The 25,995-nt window shown below is 42.6% G+C and overlaps 1 protein-coding gene across 50 annotated transcripts in view; it reads left to right on the top strand.

Moving 5' to 3' along the window:
- Positions 1-25,995, top strand: part of PPFIBP2 (PPFIA binding protein 2) — a 193,839-nt gene that overhangs the window by 127,698 nt on the left and 40,146 nt on the right. For 23 of the 50 annotated variants that reach the window (XM_065594922.1, XM_065594918.1, XM_065594915.1 and 20 more), the window contains 5 exons: positions 5,272-5,454; positions 12,959-13,051; positions 18,631-18,739; positions 21,803-21,835; positions 23,733-23,794. In XM_065594922.1, coding sequence (XP_065450994.1) covers positions 5,272-5,454; positions 12,959-13,051; positions 18,631-18,739; positions 21,803-21,835; positions 23,733-23,794 — 480 coding nt within the window. The remainder of the gene's footprint in view (positions 1-5,271; positions 5,455-12,958; positions 13,052-18,630; positions 18,740-21,802; positions 21,836-23,732; positions 23,795-25,995) is intronic. The other 27 variants (XM_065594924.1, XM_065594923.1, XM_065594930.1 and 24 more) reach the window with 3 other exon arrangements.

The raw sequence follows: 25,995 nt of genomic DNA, 5'->3' as shown, positions 1-25,995 counted from the left end.
GTGCTAAATTGAAAGTGCTATTTTTATCCATGTAACAGGAAGGCCAAGAGGGTAGATGTTTGTAAACGGACAGGCTCCACTCCTGAGCTCTGCAACGTTAATGTCCACTTCGCAGAATAACTCTCTTCTGTCACAGTGCAGCACTGTAAAGGTTTATGAGCTGGTTTCTTGAGTCCCACCTGAAGAGTTCTCTGTAGCTTTTTCCTTTCTTTAGAAGCTCTGGACCTCTTAGAAATTATTTTAAAAATATAATGAGGTTATGGAAAGCGCTGCAGTATCAAGTGACCTGCTGCATTGGAGACACCTGCGTTGTGTACAGAGGCATAACCAGGTCTTCTATTAGGTGGTGGCAGGAACAACTGTCATGCTCCCCTACCCCTCCCTCTCCACACCTGGTCTTGTACGCCCTGGCTGCAGTGGCGGATTAATGATTTTGCCACTCCTAGGCCCTGAAATAATTGCCACCCCGCCTGCCCCTGGCCCGGCCCAGACTCCACCCTTTTCCTGACCCCATTCCAACCCCTTCCCCAAAGTCCCGCCCCCAACTCCGCCCCCTCCCTGCCCCTATTGGATCCCTTCCCCAAATCCCCGCCCCGGCCCCGCCTCTTCCCCCAGCGTGCCGCATTCCCCCTCCTCCCCCCTCCCTCCCTGCCCTGCGAAACAGCTGTTTCGCGGCGCAAGTGCTGGGAGGGAGGGGAGAGAAACAGGACGCGGCGGCGCGCTCGCAGAGGAGGCGAGCTGGAGCAGGGGAGCTTCTCCGTGGGTGCTCAAATTTGCCGCCCCTGCAAATTTGCCGCCCTAGGCCTAGGCCTTGTCAGCCTAGGCGATAATAAGCCGCTGTCTGGCTGTATTAATGGACCATTTGTATGGTGTGGGCTAGACAGTGTATCTTACGCACTGGTCTGCATTGAAGGCAATGCACTGCCACACTCCTTGAGGTCCCTGGTGCACAGGGGGTGTACACGTGCTGCACTGGCCCTTCTGGCCCACTGGATGATGCAATTTTTTTTGTCTTGGGTAGACAGCGTGCAGGAGAGGGACATAGCCCTGTCACTATCATGAGTGTCCTGTTTGGAGGGATTGTGCCTTGGTCCCTCCTGGCAGTGGGAGTGGGGAATTGGCTCCTGGCACTCTGCTTCCACATTTCTGCCCCCAGCACATCTACATAAACTTGCCCTGTACATTTTCTTCAGATTTGTATGTTTTATAGTTTCATTTGCTGGTGCAATAAAGCAACAATGTAATTTCCTGAAGTTATAATACAGGCAAAACTACTTCAATGGGAGTATGTGTATGCAAAGACAAAGAGCTTTGTGCCATATCCTGGAGCTCTTACTCAGATGACGACAGGCGGCAGAATTGGACCCATAGTTTTTAGCCATGGGAAAACGAATGACTACTTGGAATGCTTCTTGTTTTTTCAGTAATTGTTTTTTGTACAGAGTTTACTGGGATAAGAAGAAAGACTCAAACAGTAGCCACTAATCTCTGCTTTGCCACCATTTTAGTGCTGAGTAGGAAGAGTTACGTCCCATGTACAATGATTCTTCATCTGTTGTGGCTAGGGTTATTTAGAGAGGCACTTTTTGTTTGTATCTAGAAATTAAAACCAAAAGAAACACATTTATCTCAGGTATGTCTGTATCTCTAAGGAGCCTATCACTTGCAGTCCTGGAGCTGCTAACAGGCGGAGTAGACATACAGCTTTTTGCATCACTTGGCCTCAATCCAGATTTTATTTGCATGATCTTCTGAGCCCAGTCCAAGAGCTGTGGGGGAGAGATTGGCAAAAGAGAGAGGGTGCATTCACTGTTTCTGAACGTTCTTGTGCTTATATTCAGAGAAAGCCCACAGCCACAAAGTTTGATCCTAGATCTGGTTCTAAACTTCCCCAAAGTCTAGGGGAGTTTAGATCCGCTCTTTGGCCCAAATCAAACTCCAGCTATAGCTCTAACAGCCTTTAATGCTGAGAGAGAAAAGGCCTGGTATAGGAAAACATACAGAAAGAGATTCCCAGAAGAGGAGAAGCAAAAAGGGAAAGATAAAAATAATGTAATCTCAGTCTTTTCCCTATAAAAGAAGAACACGAAGCTGGAAAGGCAGAGACTGCAGCTGGAGCATCTCATTTTCCCTCTATGGACCCATCTTATTGTCTGTGGGGAGGACAGGGAGTTTTACCATCTCCAACTTGTCAGGGGTGGCTCAAGGCAAGTCCAGAGTGCGTAGACTCACAGGGCCCCACATTTCAGGAACCAGTCGCTGGAGCACAGTGGAAAAGAGTTGGAAAGCAGAAGAGACCTTTCCCCAGCTGCCAAACTCCTGCATTGCCATGTCTGGAATCTACAACTAGAGTAGCTGCCAGTCCCTTACCTATGCCAATCCATACCTACAGAAGTCTGCTTGGGCCCCACACATCTGATTTCACCAAGGATTCTGAAAAACGTAGCTTGGCTCTGCCTCATAAAGGTTAATAGTGTTCCCTGTTCCCTGCCAATGACAAATGCAGAATAAAAGATGGGATTTTCAAAGGAGACTAAGGTCTGGTCTATACTACCCGCCTGAATCGGCGGGTAGAAATCGACCTCTCGGGGATCGATTTATCGCGTCCCGTCGGGACGCGACAATCGATCCCCGAATCGGCGCTCTAACTCCACCAGCGGAGGTGGTAGTAAGCGCCGCCGACAAAAAGCGGCAGAAGTCGATTTTGCCGCCGTCCTCACAACGGGGTAAGTCGGCTGCAATATGTCGAATTCAGCTACGCTATTCACGTAGCTGAATTTGCGTATCTTAAATCGACTCCCCGCTGTAGTGTAGATGTACCCTAAGGGAGTTAGGCAAGCGCCCAACTCCCATTGAAATTCAGTGGAAGATGGGTACCTAGCTCCCTTAGTCTCCTTTTAAAATCTCAGCCTGTAGCAGTAGTAGTACTCAATAGGAATTTACCAGCACAGTGTTAATTTTTTTAAAAAACTGCTGCCTTGTTGTGGCAATGACTGAGAATGGAACAAAATCCAGACATGGAAAATCAAGGTCTCTGGATAGTATCCTGATTTTACACTAAGTCTGTGCTTTCCAGGAGTTCCCCTGGCAATACTGTGATAGGATGATGGGCTTGGCTGCAGAAACACTTCCCTCCCCACTGCCCTGCTGTGTTAGTGCAAAGTTACTCATGGATGTGGTCACTCGGTCTTCCCAGCATATGAGGGATACAGTTCCACCTGCATTAGCTGGTGCTGCAGCAGGCTGGCTTTGTTACCTACAGACCTGGCACAGTGTAGCAAAATCTGTAAAGGAACTAATACCCAGACTTTGCAGGTCACACAACTTTTCCTAAATGTTAAAGGGACTGTTCATAATTTTATCTACAGTATAAAACCACTGCTAAGTGGAGGAAGGGATCTGAAAACAGCACATATCTAGGCCCTGGTTCAGCAAACCACTTCAGTATGTGCTTAAAAGTTAGCCTGTGCTTTGCTGAATCAGGGCCTTAGCATGAAATACCTGTCTGCCGTATAACTTCTCTAGCTTGCTGATGTGCATACCTTTGGAAATTAAAAAGGAGGGTATATTTAAAGCCTTTGATCCTGCTTTCAGAGTTCTGTGCCGTTAGTGCGCCTCGGTTGGTTCTGTAGAGTATTTGCTTGTTTGGAACAGTGTATGCCGAGACCCATTAAGCTGCTCCCCTGCACAAAGAAGTTCTCAGTGATCCCTTCTACAATTTTAGCTAGCTTTGCATTTACTGCACTGCAGGAGAGTTTCAGGTAAGTGTAAACTTTTAAGAGGATTTTCATGTTTTGTAATAGAAAAATTGGAAATCTCCTCTCTGCCCCCTTTGCAGGTCCCCAATCCCTCTGGGTGTTCTGCTGCCCATTAACTTTCCCACTCAGGTGATTGATTAATGTCATAAGATTTACTTTACCTAGGAAAAGTGAAAGGCTGTAAAATACGTGATATCAATATACATGAATATTAAGAGAGCAATTCCGAATTTTTGTAATCTCTGAGGAAGCATTGAAGACTATGAGCCATCTAATTAAGATGGGGGAATAGGATGTCACATAGCTTTTACTACAGACTTACACTTGGTTTCCTTCCCGTAACTAGAAGGGTCCTGCTTTATTGACTGTTCCAAGGAAGCTGTTCCCCATCTGAATGTATTTACATAGGGTTATTTTAAAATTGTGTTGTCATTCTGCTGCCTTCCCTTTTAGAGCATCATTTTGGCTTCTCCAATATGTGTTGCTTAATCATGTGTGTCAGGAACCTGCCCAGGTTGGTGGGGCTAAATGGCAGAATGGATGGTTTAGAGACCTATTGTTCTTATCCTTGCTAGTCCTGGGGATAAAGGGACCTGCTAGTACAGGGGTGGGCAAACCTTTTGGCCTGAGAGCCACATCTGGGAATAGAAATTGCATGGCGGGCCATGAATGCTCACAAAATTGGGGTTGGGATGCGTAGGAGCCGGAGGGGGGCATGCCGCTGCTTCCAGGAGCTGCGTGGAGTGGCCCCTGACCCTGCTCCCTGGCTGGAGCACCGGAGTGGGGCAAGCCCCAGACCTCACTCCCCAGCGGGAGCTCTAGAACCAGATTAAAATGGCTGGTGGGCTGCATTCGGCCTGTAGGCCATAGTTTGCCCACCCCTGTGCTAGTCAAATGGAGGTCGACTAATTTATTTTCTGGAGTAGGATTTCTTTTGGCATGGATGTCTGTAATTATAAATTATATGACAGAGGAGATTATGGTCCAGAATGATCACATGGCAACTTTTTACCAGTAAATGATGATGGGTGCATATATTAATATATCTAACTGATCCCATTTTAGCGCAGCAAAAAAAAAAAATTCTGGCTGTGGTCACAAATTGCTCCAGAACAGCTATCAGAACTGGCCAACGTCACAGTATGGGTTCCAGTTGTCATTATATCTCTGTATCCTGCTGGGCAGATTGGTAAAGACCTGGCGCCAAATTCTGATCTCCTTCACGCTGGTGTAAATCACAAGTAACTCCACTAAACTTCTCTGTCTCAGGTATTTCTAAAACATCCATCCCCTTGGTATATGAGCACTTACTTAAATGGAGTTGATCCAGATTTACACCAATTTACACCTATCTCATGTAGGGAAAATCAGGCTTGTTTCTTTGTAGTCTCTTCCCAGCTTCATGTATTCCGTAGTCCTGTGACTGTGAAATAATCTTCTATGCTTCCTGCCCTTATTTCTTCCTTAACCCCCCTCATTTTCTTTCTCACTTGTCTCTCTTTCCTTCTTGCAGTCAGTAGTGAACCTGATCAGTGAGCTACAGGAGCAGATGTGTAGACTACAGCTGGAAATTAATAGTAAAATCCAGGAAAGAAAGTCTCAAGATAGGAAACCTGAACTGACAGCTAATGGTCCTCAGGCCAGCACAAGATCAGTGGTAGAGAGCCTCACCCAGAAGAATTGCTCTCGGTGTGATGTATGAGAAGTACACTTTAGCATAATTTTGTGCATTGCCCCCTTTCTCACAAAAACTGAATTCCACTAACCAGAATTATGTTGTGAACAATAGGCATTAATCTGTGTGACTTTTTTTTAGAGAGCGTGCTGTGTTAATAATAAACCGAGTGCCAAATTCTGCTCTTATTGATGCCTGCTTTACCAATGCACAGATGTCAATGAGAGCAAAATATGGCCCTAATTTTTTTATAAAGTTTGCATTTTGCTTTTAACTCTCAAAAGCATTTTGTCATAGCTGTTCTATTTTAGAATGCCAACAATAGAACTATGTTTGTTTGTAGAGCAGCATAGTTTCTGAGGTGATCTGCCACCATATATGTCAGCATAACTATGCACTGAATACAGTGAGCCACTTAAGAAGTGCTTAGCACGCTTGCAGAAATAATTTGCTTTTCCTTTCATTCTGCTCATTGTGTGTGTTCTGAGAGATTGAAATTAATTAAAAGAACCTTAGTAAAAGACTTCAGTTTGTACTTTTAAAAAATTTAAAATCTTGAAGCAAATTTTTTATTATTCTCTGAAGCAAGCACTTATGATAAAACATTTGTTATGTTTACAGTATAAACCTTCACTTTATTTGATCAAAACCACTTCACGTGTCAGGGTAGAAGGTACTTTGCTTAAGCTGCTTAAATTGAATGGAGGTAGAGTGACATTGGCATGCTTGAAAGCCTATTTTAAGATTACTTTTTAGTTCCAGGTTGCTGCATTTGCAGTGTTTCCTTAATTATTTGTGGGATCATTTCTGGAAAGCCGAATTATAATCTGCTCATGTTGACAGAGGGTTTTGGTGTTTTGATTTTTTGTTGGTTGGTTGGTTGGTTTTCAAATAATTTTTCTGTCCTTTTTTTCATAGTATTTTTTTTATAAATATCCTCTGTTGATTTGGTACCTATTAAACGTACGGCTGCTGTTTTTGCTTAATAATTCACCTCTGTCTGGCACTGACTACTGAGTCATTAGAGTACATATGGAGAAAAAGGTTGAAATTTATATTAAGGTATGAACAGCATCGCGAATGGGGTTCCATGTTTAAAATACACATTTGAAGAACTGTTCTTGTTTTCCCTGAGACATAGGTAGGGTTCCTTAATGTACAAGAATATGCAAGATCCATGTGTTTGGATTAGACTTAGGGTTTGTCACATTACAAATGTTAGTTCAGGGAAATAGTGCCCCCTCGATGCCAGTGCCAAGATTCATCAGTAATGTTGGTCTCAGAGAATGAACACTGAGGTTATAATTATCTTAAAGGAGGGGAGGGATTCAAGAGTCAAGATATGGTCAGATAGATGGAGGTCATTAGGATCCTGTCTGGACAGCTTTGGGTAGGCCCACTGACAAGGATAACCCCTGTGCTTGGATGCCTGGTGAAGGTAAATTGGGCACCAACATCAAAGGTAACAAAAGTTGCATTTCAATATGCTAAATTATAAAACATTACTATTCATTAAAATCAGAGCTTGAAAAATTTACCTGCTGTGGACTAAGCCCATTAGTAAAATATACTGGTGATTTTGTTGATGCATATTCCAGAACCACACCTTCTGTAATTTAAAGTAATAAGATGGTTATGTATTGTTTGTTGTGTGCTGTTGTAAAATATAGTCAATTTCCTGGGGGGGGGGTGTTAAATGAGATTTATTCTCTCTCTTGGCTTTAAACTTTCCTCATCTTTCTTTTCTTTTCTATTGTAGATCATAGTGTACATTTCCTTCATTGTCTTCCGTATCTGTTTCCTCTTTCTCCTTCCACTCACTTATAACTCTTTCCCTATGTCATGTTCTCTACCTTCTCTTCTGTAATTTCTGTCTCCTCGTGCACTTCTGCCTCCCAGATCTCTCATCCCAAAATACCATGCTCCTCTTCCCCCTTAATCTTTCAGAATCTCACCACTCACACAAAGGACTTGCTGGAAATGGGCCATTTTCATTACCACTACAAATGGTTCTTTTTCTCTCCTGCTGATAAAAGCTCACCTTAACTGATCACTCTCCTTATAGTGTGTATGGTAACACCCATTGTTTCATTTTCTGTGTGTGTGTATATATATATCTATATATAGATATATAGATATTCCTACTGTATTTTCCACTACATGCATCCAATGAAGTGGGCTGTAGCCCACGAAAGCTTATGCTCTAATAAATTTGTTAGTCTCTAAGGTGCCTCAAGTACTCCTGTTCTTTTTGTGGATACAGACTAACACGGCTGCTACTCTGAAAGAAAGGACTTGGGAATTTTACCAGACTCCTAACAGCCAAGTGGCTAAACATACCAGACAGGGGCAGTGCCCAGGTGAGATGCCCTTCCTTCCTAACCCTCCATCTCTCTTAAGGTGTTGGGAAATGGGAAGGTGCTGAGATTCCTATCCTGATGCTCTTCTGGTACCCTCCTCAAAGTGTCATCTTTTATATCAGTCTTCAGCTAGTACTTGTCCAATAAATTTGAAGCAGTGCCTCCCATCGCCAACCAAATCATCCTGGCTGTTAGAAGGGAGAAGGAGTATTCGCTGTGTTCCCTCTATATGTCTTATCTAGATATTTGAGCAACTTTATAAAGGCCTCATAATGTAGTATCTGAGCCCCTTACAATCTTTAACAAATGTAATGTATTTATCTTCACAATGCCCCTGTGAGGCAGGGAAGAACAGGAAAACTGAGCAGCAGCAGATTGAACTGTCCATCTGCTGATGGATTAAACAGACACAACTCGTCTACCTGGGGGTTTTAAACCAGTTCAAGTTGAGTTAATCTGGTTCTATAACGCTAGCATACACGTGACGCAACGCATCTCCGTGCATTAACTCCACACTTACAGCAAAACTCTGGAGTCCTCTAGCAAAGTGGACTAAGTTTGCTACGAATTGATTTAGTTAGATCTGTTGTTTGTGTGTATGCACTGCTCCAACAGCTATCCCTCAGTGCTTTGAAGTCGACCATTACTGGCCTGTCTATGTACCTGTGTGCATCCCCTGCCCTGGTGTCAAGATCCCAGGACAGACCCGCCCTGTAGGTATGAGACCAGCTTTTGCCCATTTGCTCCTGGGCTCGAGTGTATCAGTATTCTTGCAGTACTGTAGCAATTCCACTCCACAGTCCCCACAACTTGCCTTGTGCTACTGCTTGGAGCCATGTTGAGACCCTGCATCTCATTGCCATCTGGGAGAAGAGTCAGTGCAGGAAGCTCTTTTGGTCACATCAGGATGAAGAACAGTTTGTGGGTGTCGTGAAGCAGATGTCCACAAAGAGTCATGATCGGGACACCAAGCTGTGCTGGAGAAAGAGCATGCAGCTCAGGAGGGCCTACCTTAAAATGAGGGATGCAAGGAAGACATCCACCAGGAGACATGTAACCTCTCCATTTTATAAAGAACTGGACAGACCAGCAAACACTTTTGGATCTTGCTACCAGCCCTTTTCCAGCTGCCAAAGTGCAACCAGGAAGATGAGTGGGATGAGGGCAAAGAGCTGTCCCCTGAGAGCCAGGTGAAAATCAACCCAGTTCCTGCCCTGCAGCTGTAGAGCCCAATTCCTACCCTCTATCAGCCGAGCCCAAGTCCCCGCCAGTAACCCAGGCCGGGACCAGAGACACATCCTCTGGAGGGAACTTCGGCATGTAAGTACCTGTTTAAAGTTTTTCATTATTATTATTATTTTATTAATTGTGGTATGCTGCTGTGCTGATTTCTGTCTGGGTGGCCCACGGCTCATTTTATGCAGATATAAACTAGGAGTCTTTCTGAGTTTCCCAAGCCCCCTTCCTTCCCCTGACAGTAGCTGACAGTTATTGCAGGACCCTGTCTATTTTTCTGTGGATTTTCTCCATGTCTGCAGGTGAGATAAAGCAGAATTTAAGACTGAGAAATGGCTTGATTTTGGTTCTCACATTATAGGGATTGCCACGTACTCATTCCTCCCAGTATAGCTCGCAACTCCTTTCTACTCCTACAGCACTTCTGGGGGACCATCTTGGTGAATATCTGCACAGCGTATCTCTTTGGTCTGCCCTTTGCCTTTTGAATAAGGCTATTCTCTGCCTCCTAGTCTCTTCAGTGTAACGTCATCGAGACTTAGGACAGCACAAAGGAAATGTAGAGGGGATTACTATGCAGCTCATGCCCTGATGCCCACCTCACCCCTATGACAGCACAGAGCCACTTCCCACGCAAAAACACAAGTGCAAAGCATGACTGGGAACATAATTCCCCTGCCCCAGCAATTCGAGACACAGTGGCAAGGCAAGACAGCATACACTGTACACACTAAAATTGCAGTGCAACCAGCACCTTTCCCACACGCAGACCACTTATCTCTGAGGTTCCCCCAAGACTGGGAAGAATCTCAAGGGGATAAAGTCAGTAATTCATATTTAAAAAAGTGCTATCATGGCCTGACTGGAAAACAAACAATAGTCCACTCTTGGTTTTTTTTCCATTCTCCTACAGCCATGGCACCTGCAATGGCCAGACCGCCAAGGAGAGGGCCTCTGTCAATGGCAGAGTGCCTGGCCAACCTGAGGGGGCATAAAAGGAAGACTTGGGACAAGATGTTTGCACAGCTTATAGCAGAGTCCCGAAGAAAAATTCAAGATTTGTGAAAGGTGGAGGTAGTAATTGAGGAGCCAAAGGGAGAAAAAAATGGAGCTGTCAAACAAGACATTGTCAGTGGCCATGGACAACATCACAGTCACCAGGGAAAGCATTGCCATAACCAAGGAGAGCTTGGAAAAGGATAGGGAAATGCAGAGGCAGTTCAGAGAGACTATATTAAGCCAAAAAATGCTGCTTCATCGTATGGTGGTGCTAGGACAGCAGGTGCTGCACGTTCTTCAGCCCCTGGACAATACAAGTTATTGGGGCCACCTGCAACTCCACCCTGCTCCAGCCCCCTGGAGCAGTGTTCCCAGAAGCCATGCCCCTTGCAGAGGTCAACCTCTGAGCACAGAGAAAAAATGCATCTGAGCGCCCAGCTCTTTTGAGTCCTTCAGTGCCCCTGATAACTTTGAGCCACGGCACTCAATCCCAGAAATCCCACGAACAAGAAGAGACGGAAGCAAGGCGTATACTTGCCTGTAACTTTAAGCCCCTCCGCCCCGCCAACTGTTCTGCACTGCAATGCACTTTCAGTGTTGGCTGCACTGTTATTTTGTTTAATATATTTTCGATTAAAAGCTGCTGTAGTATTGCATCAGTAAAAACTTAATTTTTGGTTTGTTACATGACTCTTTCTTGTTTCATAATCAAAACCATTTAAAATTCATATATTATGCCTCATCACTGCATGAAAGTTAGAAATCCCTTTAAACAATGGTAAAATAATTTATGGATTTTCACAAAAGTACTTGGACAAGGCCACACTTACAGCACCCAATGAACCTGAATCCCACTTCCAGGGGCTAACAGCTGGTTGTATAGCCACACGTTTTCAGGGATGAGACTCAAAATAAGAACAGTGGGCATCCCAAACAATATGTCTCTAGGTCTTTCCATTTTCTGTGGTATACCTGGCTGGCTGCTCAAACTGCTGAGCAAGATCTGGACCTCATCCTCGCACCCACTGTTAAGGCTTTCCCCCTTATCTGCACAAATATTGGATAGAATACAACATGCTGATATAATGCTCAGCACATTTTTTTCTGCCGCTTCCAACCTATTCCACAAACAGTGCCATCTCCCTTTCAGACAGCCACATGCACACTTGATTACCATTCTGCAGCTGCTGAGTGGGTAGTTAAAAAGCCCTGTCATTCTGTTCAGGTGGTCTGTGAATGGCTTCATTAACCAAGGAAGCAGGGCTTAAGACAGGTCTCCAGAAAATATCGGGACACATGGGGGAGGGGTGGTCCGCCGGCGGAGCAAAAAAAAAAGCCGAGTGCTGTTCCTGGGGCCACACAGTCCTCCTTCCATTAGTTTGAAAAGACATGAGTTCTGATCAGGTACACTTCCAGTCTACCCTACATTTATGTCTGTAAACCTACCATGGTGGTCAACCAGCCCTTGGAACACCATGGAGAACTATCACTTCCTATTCATAAGTTCTGTGCCTTAGTGGGGGAATGAGGGTCTGGGAGGTGGCAAATGATAGGAGATAGTTTATAAGTTGTCCCAGACAGTTTGATGGCTTTGCATGTATGTGGTTCCCAATAGTCTCCTGAGCATTACCCAGCATTATAACTGGATGCAACAGTACCTTTTCCATGGCATGACACTCCTGCATGAGAATGTCCCAAGCAGTTGATCTCCCCAAGTTGAATTGGTCTGCCACCAATCAGCAGCATTCTGGAGTGGCCAGCTTCCTGATGGTAATAGTGACCTGCTTCTCTAGGGGCATGGCGTACAGCATGTTGATATGCTGTTGATGAAGCTCCAAGCTTCAGCACTCGTCTAAAAAAAAATTAGCCCTTCCCACCCTGAAATTTTCTTGCTACTGCTGGTCATCCCAGTTCTGCAGAACGATTCATTCCTACCAAACCATGCTGGTTTTCCGAGGCCAGAAATGCTCTGCTCAGCATGGTGGCAGACTGCTTGGTGTGTATTTCAGGGCTCAAAGCCAAACAAATTTGGTTCTGGAGACCACATGTCGCACCGCTGAGTGTAGGATGTGGCAGCAGCAACAGCTCCTCCAGCAGCAGGAGGAAGTTCAGCAACAGTGGAAGCAGGACAAGGGTGAGGAAGAAGAGGAGGACACCGAGCAGCTAGTTCTAGAGGACCAGTTCCTGGAGGAGTTTCAAACCGTGTGAACACTATTGGTGCAGCTTGTGTACGGCGCATTATCAGCCATGCAGCAAAAAGCTTTGCATTAAGACTCCCCATGTAGATATATCCTAATAAAGCTGCTGAGAATCTTTTTGTTGTTGTTGTAAATGCATCTCTTGGCTGCATCAATTAACATGGAACCTTTTATTTACTGACGGGTCTTGCTATCATCAGCTCCTCAGGTAGGGACATAGTCTTATTTGTCTGTAAAGTGTTTGTGTGTGGTGCCTGTCTGCGGAATATTGCCTCATCTGTGGTATTTGTTGGTGTTTTTAGGTATCTTAAATACCTGCCAGCAGGAGGCTTTTTCTGTGAACATTAGGAGACTCTTGGGCAGCATTTCAGACTTCTAGATTTTTTTAAAAAAAACCTCTGAACACAACCCTTGGTACAATATAACATGGATATAAGTGGACCCGAGCACCTGAACACGTCAGAGTCAGCCATCTTTCCTACACAACCAAGCAAAGTTGGTCATAATTTTGGCTAGAGAGTTTCAGAAAGGATTCCACTTAATAATATAGCAAATCGAAGTAGCTTTCACTTGCTTAATTTAGGGTGCACAAATAACAAGGAAAAGTTTATTTTGCATGGATGGTTCCACATTCACTGGACTGTGTCATGGATGAGCCTTGATTCGTGTCCTTGGAAAACAAACACTCGGCTGAGCCTTTCTTTAGCTGTTCTTTCTCTTTTTCTTTTGCAGGGTTTGCTTCAGGAACTCAAACATCTCAAAATTAAAGTGGAAGAGCTGGAAAATGAAAGAACCCAGTATGAATGGAAATTAAAAGCAACCAAAGTAAGCAGTAAATGTAGCACTTATGCAAGACAGATTTATTCCAACCTAGATGTGGATACTCCCTATTTCCCTCAATATTTACTTTTTTTAACATTTAATACATTTCACTGATGACTATAAAATAAGGTTTTGTTTGAACAATCTGTTGAATGCAGATTTTGCCTTTAAAGTTGTTCTATCCTTTTATTTAGGATTTTTACTCTTCCTGCCACACCGTTCTCTCTTTTTCCAAAAACTAATATATTGGCTAACAAAGGAATTGTTCCATGAGCAAGCCTTCCTTTCAAGCTTTCTATTTCACTCTTTCCATATCAGTTACTAGCTTCTGGAGTAAGTTCTCTAGCTTGAAATTCACAGTTTCACAGATGTAGACAAAGACAGCAGTGGGAGGAAAAATGCAGAGCTGTTTTGGTGTACCACAGGGGTCGGCAACCTACGGCACGCGAGCCGATTTTGAGTGGCACGCTGCCTGCCCGGTGAGAGGAGGAGGAGGGGCAGGAAAGCACCACGCTGGGGGAAGAAGGGGGAGGGGGGAGCTTGGCTGCTGCAGGACCAAGCTTCTGCCTCCTGCCCCCGCAGGGGAGAGCGGTGGGGGAGGGGTCCTGGCCCCCTGCCCCACTCAGCCCCCCCGCCCACCGCTCTCCCCTGCGGGGACAGGAGGCAGAAGCTTGGTCCTGCGGCAGCCAAGCTCCCCCCATCCCCCATTTCTTCCCACAACATGATGCATTCTGGCCCCTCCCTCTCCCTGCCAGCGACTGCCCTTGCGAGGGGGAGCCGAGCCAAGTGGCAGCGTGCTCCCTGCTCCGTAGAGGAGGCAGAGAGAGGTAGGGATGGGCCTTGGGGAAGGGGGTGGAACATGGCAGACCCCTCCCAGCCCCCTGCCATGAGCCGCTCAGGACAGGGGGCTGGGAGCACCCCCACGAGCCGAGCACCCCAGCCCTGCACCTCCCGACCCCAACACACCCCCATCCCTCTGCCCTGCACCTCCACACACACCCCCACAACCAGCCTTGTGCCCTGCACCTCCACACACACCCCAGCCCTCTGCCCTGACCTCAAGTCGCCCCCAACACCCAGCCATCTGCCCTGCACCTCCACACACAACCCAGCCCTCTGCTCTGACCTCGAGTCGCCCCCAACAGCCAGCCTTCTGCCCTGCACCCGCACACACCCTCCAGCCCTCTGCCCTGACCTCCCCCCAACACTCAGCCCTCTGCCCTGCACCTCCACACACACCCCCAGCCCTCTGGCCTGACCTCAAGTCGCCCCGCTCAGCCCGCTGCAGGCCTAGGTGAACAGAACCCCAGGCTGGAAGCGGGCTGAGCAGGCTGGCGGCGTAAGATCAACATTTTAATTTAATTTTAAAGGAAGCTGCTTAAACATTTTGAAAACCTTGTTTACTTTACATACAACAATAGTTTAGTTATATAATATAGACTTACAGAGAGAGACCTTCTAAAAAACATTAACATGTATTACCGGCACGCGAAACCTTAAATTAAAGTGAATAAATGAAGACTCGGCACACCACTTCTGAAAGGTTGCCTACCCCTGGTGTACCACATGAATAACTTTCGTAGCATGTAAGGCCAGAATGGATCATCTTGGATTTTACACAGTTATTCAAGTATTGAGCCCAATAACTTGTGTTTGACTAACGCATGAACTCCTGAAAGGCATCCAGTCTTGATTTGAAGACATCAAGAGATGGAGAATTCACGACTTCCCTTTGAAGTTTGTTCCAATGGTTAATTACCCTCATTGTTAAACATTTGTGCCTTATTTCTAGTTTGAATTTGTCAGGCTTCAGCTTCCAGCCATTGGTTCTTGTTATAACTTTCTCCACTAGATTAAAAAGCCTTTTAGTATATAGTATTTTCTCCCTGTTGAGGTACTTATAGTCCATAATCAAGTTACCTCTTATGTGAATAGTTCCCAGTCAGCTCTAAAGGACTACTCACATGAGTAAATTCAGATTATTTCAAATTAGTTAAGAAACTAGTGTTGTTTGTAATATTTCAGGTGACCAGATGCTTAATGCAATTAATATTAATAACAAGGGGGGAGGAATGCAAACCAAAATAGAGAAAGAACAAGTAAAAGAATATTTAGATAAGTTAGATGTATTCAAGTTGGCAGGGCCTGATGAAATTCCCCTAAGAGTACTTAATGAACTAGCTGAAGCAATCTTGAAATTGTTAGTGATTATCTTCAAGAACTCATGGAGGATGGGTAAGTTCCCAGAGGTCTGAAGAAGGGCAAACATAGTACCTGTCTTTAAGAATGGGAAAAAAGAGGATCCAAGCAGTTATAGACTAGTCAGCCTAACTTTGATACCTGGAAAGATACTGGAACAAATTATTAATCAGTTTGTAAACACCTAGAGGATAATAGTTTAATAAGTAGTAGCCAACTTGGATTTGTCAAGATCCAATCATGCCAGACCAGCCTAATTTCCTTCTTTGTCAGGGTTCCTGGCCCGATGGATGGTGTTGGGGAACAGTAGATGTGATATATTTTGATTGTTAGTAAAGCTTTTGACACAGCCACACATGACATTCTCATAAGCAAGCTAGGAAGTTGTGGTCTAGATGAAATTACTATAAGGTGGGTGCAAAACTGGTTGAAAGACCGTGCTCAAAGTGTAGTTATCACTGGTTTGCTGTCAAACTGGGAGGAGGTATCTATGGGGTCCTGCAGGGGTCTGTTCTGGATCCAGTATTGTTCAACATTTTCATTATTGATTTGAATAATGGAGTGAAGAGTTTGCTTATAAAATCTAGGAGGGGTTGCAAGCAGTTTGGAGGACAGGATTAGAATTCAAAATGACCTTGACAAATTGGAGAATTTGTCTGAAATCAACAAGATGAAATTCAGTAAAGATAAGTGCAAAGTAGTACACTTAAGAAGGAAAAATCAAATACACAACTACAAAATGGGGAATAACTGTCTAGGCAGTAATACTGGTAAAAGGATCTGGGAGTTATAATGGATTGCAAATTGAATGTGAGCGAACAATGTGGTGCAGTTACAAAAAAGGCTAATATAATTCTGTGACAGACTATACCCTTATATTCACCACTTTTACAAAACTATGATAAATCTTGTACAAAGTATATCTTGCGAGGTATCATTTGAAAAATCATAATTTGCTGATCATGATTGTCCTGAGAAAATGTGTGGCAAAATTGAACGTTATAAGATTCTACTGTATGATGTTACCGATGCATATTTATCTGGGGAAATAGCCCAAATCAGTTCCTCAGAGACAAAAGGCAAATGGATGCCTCAGCCAGGTATCAACAAAATCAGTTGGACAGTCACCCAGGTAAGTGGCCATTCTTTGGCAGGAAGAGGGGTGTGAACTCAAGAGGGGGACTGAAACTAAAAAGCAGAGGGACAAACACCCCAAAGCTCCCCTTTTTCTCTCTCCCTGCCCATCTCATTTTCTGCATGTGAGAAGACAAAAATAAACAGCCATTGGACTCTGGGGGGAGGACCCTGATCTGAAAGTCAGGAGACAAGAGTAGAGTATATGTGGAAGAATATGTGTAAACTTCGTTTGTTTTCCCTCCCTGGTTGATGACTCAGCTTCCTGCATAAATGCAAATTAAAACAAGCACACATTCCTCTCTTTGTTTAGGACAGACCTGACTTCTGCCTGGCCAGGTCAGTGGGGTTTGGAACGTGCGTTAATAACATGATACAGGGGAATCTTAACAATGTTGCCACACATATTTTAGCAGGACAATACTGATCAGCAAATTATGAGTTTTTAAATGGTATCTTACAAGGTATACTTTCTACAAAGATTATTACAGTAGTGTATATACAGGGGTGTATTCCATCACAGTAATAAATCCATCTTCTGAAACAGTGACAATGAACTTTCTAGGTCTTTGGTAAATGTTTTGTCAAAACGATGTGCGGTCTATTATCATAGTGACTGTGAAAGGGAAAAGTGGAGGCGCGTGGAGGCAGAGGAAAGAGGAGAAAAGGTGGGGAAGAGAGAGAGAGAAATAGACTTCTTGAGAGAAATGAGTGGGAGAAGATATGGAACTGGAAAGGAATATAAGTGCAGGGAAAGGAAGAGGAAAATTAACTGTGGCGATGACATGCAATTGAATTAAAAGAGGAAAGGGAGAAACCAAGATTGAAGCATGGGTGGAGGAGACAAGTCCAAATCTGCTATTAGGAAGTCTGCACTTCTGTCTTCCTATTGCTCCAGCTACTGAAATAAAAATTTGAAATGTCTCCCTGGCTGGGATATATAAAGCATATTAGTCACTAAGAACGCATGGTAATCATTCAGAGGTTTAGTAAGATGAATTCCTATATTCCATGAGGATTTGATGGCAGAAATGGTGAGCCTTTGCTGCCACCCAGCTGCCTGCTCCTTCTTGTCAAAATGTGTTTTCACCTACTAAATTAAATCTCTTCCCTTCTTCCCTATCAGATCATGGGTTTTTCTTAATTATAATGTCTTGAGGACCTGGTAACACTTTACATCCAAGATGCTAGATACTAAAGTGATATGTCTATTAGAAATGTCATGGGTAGATCACAGTAAATTTTTACAGAGGCAAATGCTTTAAGTGCTTCTAAAGATGCACAAAAATCTGAAAAATGATGCTGTTTTCTAAAATAGCCCAGTGTGTTACAGCCAGCTGCTCTCAGACGGACTAACATGAGATAATAGTATCATTATGTTGCCGGTTGGACAAGTCTGTATTTCTATCCCTGCTGGATTTTTGAGAAATTTTAGTGTGTGAGATTTTACCTAGTCATAAGGCAGCCTGAATTCTGATGTGTGTAAATTAACGATTGTGTTTTGATCCATATGCATGGTTGGTTTTCAGCCCATGCGTTGCTTCTGTCATAATTGCCATCTAAAATATCTGATGCAGGTGAGAGCAAGTTTTACCAAATGTCTGACAGCAGTGGTCAAACTTAGTAGAATTCAACCCAGAACACTTTTCTTGTGTTTGATTATTTATCTTTTTTAATATGATGGAAACAGAAATATTATATCACAATAGTAGGAGCTACAGCTAATCCGAACTACAATTTACATACTAAAATGACCCATGACTATGGTGAACACTGCAGGGCTCTCTTCCAAAACGTGGGTAAAATTTGGGAAAATATTCTGCTCTCTTTGCAAATGACTCTGAGTTCCCTTTTAGCACTATATTGCTGGCCCAAGTAAAGCCTTGTACAAACTGTTGGGAAAACAACTGCCCTTAATACTTTCTGTCTATTCCCAGATTACTTACTAAGGAAACAGCCTGATTGTATTTGATCAGGCTGTACAGTCCTGAATCCTTAAAATCACACCATCCTTGCAAGGCATCTCCTGCTCTGCAGGGCTAATACCATTGAAAAACAGTGTGCACCTGTAAAAGGTATATCCTTCCTGCAGGATAGGTGGCATTTTTAAGGATCTAAGAGTTTTGTAATACTAAAAGAAGTTATAAATCAGGGCCTGGAGTCAAGTGAAGTGACTTTTTGTTTGGGAGTTGAGAATGAGTGGGTATCCGGTGATGGTGACATTCTGAATTTCTGTTCTGTTCTTTCAGGCTGAAATAGCCCAGCTCCAGGAGCAGTTAGCTCTCAAAGATGCAGAAATTGAACGTTTACAGAGTCAGCTCTCCAGGACCTTGGTACATAATGAAATTGCAGAAAGAGGTAAGAATGGATGGGGAAGAAATCAAAGCTGAAATGAAAACATTTGTCTTCAGTTCTGTGAAGCAGCCACTGATCAGCATTTAAAGCAATGTAAGGAGACGGGATGTGGGAGGAGATTGCTCTACTGACAGGCCAAGTAAGAGAATTTGGTATCCACAGAGCACTAAAACTTCTAATGCAGAGAACTTTGTTCTAAATTGAAAGATTCATAGATTCATAGATTCTAGGACTGGAAGGGACCTCGAGAGGTCATTGAGTCCAGTCCCCTGGCCGCATGGCAGGACCAAATACTGTCTAGACCATTTAATGTTCTTTGTAGCCATATATTTGTAAAATATTGATCTCAAAGTTAAATGAAAGGGTATTTCTAGTTACCTTTTTTTAAATTACCAAACTGTTGTTTATCACTGTCACCGTGCCTCAGTGGATCACAGCTGAGAATACCAGATTCAGGACAAACTGCTGAGGAATAGAGCAGACTCACCCCCAAACTGGTGGTTATTCTATTATTAGAATTACCAAGACAGAAACAAAAGTTACACTTCTGTCTCACCACACTGGTTAACATGAAGTCAAAAATGCATTCTCCTTAGGCATCCCAGCCCTTGTTTCTCCACTCATACACTAAACTGTATAACGAGTGGTTATTTAAAACCAATTTAATCAAACAAAGGGTTCTTCTAATCCCAAGAGATCAGCCATATACTCAGGTCAATATATAACTCACATTTTACCCAATAATCATGCTGTTGCCAATCCTTTAGTACCTATAATCTAAAGGTTTATTTAGAAGATTAAAGAAAAAGGAGAGAGTTAAAATGGTTAAGTATGATAGATCACCACTGGCCATCACGTACAGCCCCCAACTAAAACCTCTCCAGCACATTATCAATGATCTACAACCTATCTTGGAAAACGATTCCTCACTCTCACAGACCTTGTGAGGCAGGCCAGTCCTCATTTATAGACAACCCCCCAACCTGAAGCAAATACTCTCCAGCAATTACACACCACACCACAGAAACACCAATCCAGGAACCAATCCCTGAAGCAAACCTCGTTGCCTACTCTGTCCCCATATCTACTCTGGCAACACCATCAGAGGACCCAACCACATCAGCCATACCATCAAGGGCTCATTCACCTGCACGTCTACTAATGTTATATATCATGTGCCAGCAATGCCCCTCTGCCATGTACATTGGCCAAACCAGACAGTCCCTACGTAAAAGAATAAATGGACACAAATTGGACATCAGGAATGGTAATGTACAAAAGCCAGTAGGTGAACGCTTCAATCTCCCTGGACACTCTATAACAGATTTAAAAGTAACTATTCTTGAACAAAAAAACTTCAGAAACAGACTTCAAAGAGAAACAGCAGAACTAAAATTCATTTGCAAATTTAACACCATTAATTTGGGCTTGAATAGGGACTGGGAGTGGCTGGCTCATTACAAAAAGCAGCTTTGCCTCTCCTGGAATTGACACGTCCTCATCTATTATTGGGGGTGGACTACATCCACCCTGAATGAATTGGCCCTGTCAACACTGATTCTCCACTTGTGAGGTAACTCCCTTCTCTTCATGTGTCATTATATAATGCCTGCATCTGTAATTTTCACTCCATGCATCTGAAGAAGTGGGTTTTTTACCCACGAAAGCTTATGCCCAAATAAATCTGTTAGTCTTTAAGGTACCACCGGACTCCTTGTTGTTAAAATGGTTAAGGAAATCAAATAAGTGCAATCATTGCAGAGTTCTTGTATCAGGTTTGAAGCAGTGATGTTACAAAATGCTGGCTTGTAAAGTCTCTGCTAACTTCCAAAAGATTGGAAGGTCCTCAATCCACTGATTAGAATGCTCCTTTTCATGTAAGACCATGGTCCAGAGATCAGAGCAGGAAAGAGGCAAAATAGAGATGCTTCCAGGGTAATCATAGCTGATAGACTGTGACTTTTCCATTGATACCTTACATGACATACTTTGTACAAGATTTGTTGCAATTGTCTAACAGTGGCAATATTCATGATATAAATGGTCATAGTCCAATCATACAGCGTCACAATCACTTCCCAGTAATAGCCATGTGCAGCCCCTATGTATTCAAACATTCAAAATCATAACTTGTTAGGACCGCATCATCCCCTAGTTGGACTGAATCTCCATCAGATTGCTTTGTGTACATCTGCACTATCAACAATGTGCAGAAGAACTGGTCCCGTTCCCTCACTGCCCTTCCATTTTCAGCCAACCTCGCCAACGTTCCCTGGAGTGTTGACCTCACACAACTTCCATTGGATACCAGGGTGCAGAAGGAGATGATGCTACAGGCCCATGACTCCCTCCCTCACCACTGCTCCCCCTCCCAAAGAGAATTGTTGAGTGTCCTCTTCCAGAAGCGAAGGAGACAATCTAGCCCTTTACTGTTGTATCTTCCATAAGGGGTGACTGCCTATTCAGGCAGTGCTCTAACACCGTATTAGCAGTGTTTGGTGCTAGTCATCTGTAGAGCTTGTGCATGTTGAGTGTTACAAGGTTTGCATATGACACTAGAAAATACAGTTTCCCTAACACTGTTTTGAAACTTTAACAATTAATTTAAAAGGAATTTTTCCATTAGGTGAATAGTTTGAGATTTTCTACAGAATGTTCAAAGAATTTTTTTAAAATGAGTATGTATTACCAATAAGTCAATAGCTCCACATCTTTCAGTTTTCCAACTGTGGGTCCATTCCTCCTCCCACTGATATCAGTGCTTAAACTCTCTGATTCCAAGAGCTCGGAGCCAGTAGTAGGGCCTAAATTTATGAGTGCCCTAATGAAGCTACTGAATTGGTATATATTTGAAAGGAATTATATGTAGTAATAGCAACATCTCCTCTAAAAGAAATTGCCAAATTTTCTGGTCAAACTTTTTGGTTTTCTTCTGAGACACACAAGGACAATAATGTCAAGATGTACCTATTATGCTTGAATGCATATTCTGACTAAGTTGCCATACAGTATCTAATTGTGCTTTTTCTACAAACTTTATTTGACTTTCACCATTTACCATCGTAGAGGAACTATATAGGAGAAGGCTAAAAGAAAAACGTAAGCCTTGAGATTCACTTTTGGCATTTTCTTAATGTTCGTTTTCACACAAATTATAGCTAAAATGCACTTCTGCAGCAATAATTTAATATCTGTTTACATTCAGCTGCTTTATCATAATGTACATGAGACAGATATTTCATTGTTTGCAGCAAGCAGACCGCTATTGGCCCTGCTTAAAGCCTGAGTCTGATTTATCACTTCAAACAAATATGAATGAAATCTCATAGGTTGCTAAATCAAATAGCTGGACTTTAAAAGGACACTGTCAAGGTTAATAGGCCCTTGTTTTGACCTTCATTTTTTTTATTTGCATGTAAAGCCAATGTGATAGTTGTTTTGTGCATGTTTCTTTTCATTTTTCTCTTTGTGATTTGTGGGAAATAGTTTTGTTTGAAAGCCTGCTTCTTCTTTTCACCATTGAGGTAAATAAGGGAAAACATTTTGGTAAGGAAATAGCTTTTCAATCAGATTTGTTTGGGATTATTACAAACAGTGAGAATGAAGTTTATTTTAAAAGTGATTAAAATACCTTGACACGGTTCTTTTGAAAGTCTAATAGCGATGAATGAAAATTAGTTCCAGGTTGATTTTTTTTTAAAGCTTTTTCTAAAAAAGCAGCTTTCTTTTTAAACCTGTCTGATTGCTTGCTCACTGCTTGCTGGTTTTTGTATTTTTTTTTATTTGATTGTGTTAGTGCATCTCACATGTTGACTAAATGCTGTTTTCTGCATGAGAAACATGTTTTCAGTACCTTCATTTGAATGTTGGTAATATATTAATCATAGCCAACTATTGCAAAATGTATGGAACTTGTAATAACTAAAATTAATAATTAAAGTATTTACAAACAATTTGAATGTGAAGCTTGAATTTTCAACCTTAAACTATTTGTTGTAAAAAGGTTTGCTAACAATGCCTTTTGCAACACTAATTTTTTCCCATTTCCTTATCCACTGTATTACTGTCTTTGAGAACTGGTAGCACAGTTCTTTGTGAACCAAATACGTCAATTTAAAAATGTCCAGGAGTGTGTTCCTTGCATGGAAGCTACGATAGATAAAATATTTTTAGGCTCTGCTTGGTCATCTACATTTGGTTCGTACAAATGGGGATGTGGGATAGTTTGTGGAAGTAGTACATGGAGAACTGATGGCAGAGTTGTGCCTATGATTAGTTAAGAAATCTCATTGTAAAAGTTTTGTAAATTTACAGAAATACAGGTTTGTGAAGACACACAGTTTTTGCCTATGCACTTTCATAAAGAACCTACAAATCTTGCATTGTAAAGATTGTGATATGCGTGGTACAGCTCTGTATTTGCTGTTTGTATTTTTGCCACAAATTTTATTCAATTATTCAAATTTAGAAAGTTTTTAATAGATTCTGGAGTCCACGGAAACCTTTTTCTTGTGCAGTGAAGACTACAAGAAGACATTCAGAATTACAGCAGGATGTCAGGCTTTCTTTTTTTATTGTTTGTTGTTGTTGATCTTCAGGCTTCACAAATATTCTTTAACCACTGTTCATGTAAACTATAGATCATTCTCCCCAGCTGGAAGATAATTTCTTTTACAATTATTTCCATAAATATGACACAGAGGAGAAACAGGTGTCAAATCTTTTCCACTCAAATTTTTAGGAAAATAAAATGTTTAAAACAAAGCCATTATATAGTATTGATTATACGTAGCACCTTTAATTTGACAGCAATTGGCAAGCCTGAGCTATAGACTTCCAAAAAGTGTGATTGTCCTAGTTTAACTTTACTTATACTAGGTACTGGGCACTCAGATGGCCCAGTGATAGGCCCTGTATAAGAACCTAAGTAGAATAGAATGGAAATTAGATTACATATAATAAACATTTTTCTCTTAACATTTTAAAACTATTTTAGATCAAGAAGTTCAACGACTGAAGATAGGAATGGAATCGTTGTTAGCTGCAAATGAAGAAAAGGTGAGGAAATGGTTAGGATTAACGTGCCCCTTTGCAGTAATAATGGAGGTGTGTCAAGAAGGTCTAATTTATTGCATCTCTGCAATGATCTAAAATGCTGCTTTCATAAGGCCAACATCACTGTGAGTTGCCTGGTGTCTCATGGGGTTATGGGACTTATGTGGCTAACCTTGAAAGTGTGATGCTGCCTTTCCCCACCAGCCCAGCTGCAGCATCTTTACAATGGGATTCTCATCCGGGAGCTCTTTTGCCTGGGGAACAGAGATCCAGGGTTACGGGCATCCCGCCTTCTCCGCCTTATAAGGTTCACTGACCTTTCAGCAACACTTTGTGGCCCTCCAGCCACTCTTACATGGCTTTCCATTACAGAATCAGAATCAGGAGTGCCTTGACACTGTCCGTTTAGATTCTGCACCAGAAAGTGGGCTGAGAGTGACCTTTGAGTCTGAAACTGAACTCACGGGTGGAGAGAGCCAGAAGAGTCCAGAAAAAGCCAAGAGAAAAGTTAGAAGAAATAATTTGACATCTTTAAATAGAACAGTGTTCCTACCTTTTGATTCCGCCGCTATGTGCTAGTTCTTCTGAACTATCTTTGAGTGGGAGGTTTTAAGGCACAATCCTGCAAGATGCTGCGCAGCTTCAAATCCCATTTACTTATTGTCTAAGTTGTTTCTCACTCTTGCAAAAAATAAATAAATAAAAATTAAAGTTTGGTGGTTTTAAATGGAGGTTTTTAAGAAAATTACGATCAGGGCACCGTAATAGCAAAAAGGCAGGCCAGAGTGTGCATTAGTAAGTTGTTAGTCCATGTCAATAGATGCGAGGTGTGAGCAAGTAGCCTCTTAATACACACCCTCATATAGAAGCAGGGTACACTGAAAGGGAATTAAGCACCTCATAAATGAACGTGACTCATAACAGGCTGAGCTGCTTAAATGGTCAAAAAGCCAAAATTTACATCCAGACAATAAAAGCCGTGGCGTTATCTTTTAGCAGAGCTGTTACAAGGCTGTATAACATTTTGCATTCTAAGAGGAATATCAAATATCTTTGCTCACTTTCTAGTCTCAGGGACTGTATTCATAGGGACAGGAGACCCATTCCATTAGCACATATGGAGTGTTTAAGTAGCTGAGTAGTGGCCAGTATAGGGGTACATGGCTGCTGTCTGTAAAGCAGCCATCTTGAATAATGTGGCTGCATGTGCCATTTAGGACAGCAAGTAAAGGAGTCAGATGCTTAAGGTTTTTGGAAGTTGCTCTGTTTAAGTTTAAGATGCATGCATACGTTTTTGGAGTGAATATTCCAGTGTCTGCTTTTCATTACAGAGAGACCCTACTGTCTCCATAGTTATGGTAAAAGCTGGATGTCTATTATAAGCCCAATTTTTTTTTTTGTAGACTTCTTAGGGCAAGTAACAGCAGCACCTTCTCTTCTCTTACCTGCAAAACTCCTGTCTACAAATTTACTGTTTTGCCTTGTGTTGTGGGTGGGAGAGAGAAATGAATGTTGTTGCCAGTCTGGACTGCTATGAGAACCCTGTGCAAATTCCAGCAGAGAGCAATGAAGTCCATCCTAACATAGAGACTAGAGGGCTTTTTTTTTTTTTGAAATTGTTTTGCTTGTCAATAAACCTTGGTCTCACATTAGGGAATGTACTAGTTGGTGGCATGTACATTTTTGTTCACTGCTGCATTGAATCAGACTTCCTCAGTTGCCTTGCTCTCTTGTCACCAGTCTGTGAAGAGGAATTAAGCCCTACTACTAGTGTTTGTGGAGATTTTCCTTTAACTCTAATGACAGAGGCCTGTGCATTTCATGGTGGAAATTCATGACTTTTATCCTAAGTTTTGGAGGGGAGGCAAGGAAGGGGTGGCTTAGGCAGAAGCTGTGGAGTCTACGTACCTAGACAGCTGAGAATCTTTACACTATTTGTCAGTTTAAATACTTGGTGTCTTTAAAGTCAGTGGTGTCTTTCATCATTCACTGTCCAAGCCCCAAATACATCTGACACCTTGAGGGGACACCTAAAGGGATAGGCCAAGAGGTCATCTCTTCATTCTGCTATGCTGTTTTTTCCTCTCCTCTTCCACTCGAATGGCTGCAACTTCAAGAGGAAGAAAAGGGGATGTTGAGCCAGATACTCAGCCCCACTAAATTGGCTTTGTGCTATTCTAGCAGCACAAATGGGACTAATAACT

This window comes from Chrysemys picta, chromosome 4 (genome assembly GCF_011386835.1).
Source record: "Chrysemys picta bellii isolate R12L10 chromosome 4, ASM1138683v2, whole genome shotgun sequence".
NCBI lineage: Eukaryota > Metazoa > Chordata > Testudines > Emydidae > Chrysemys > Chrysemys picta.
This window is presented reverse-complemented; position numbering and strand designations above follow the sequence as displayed.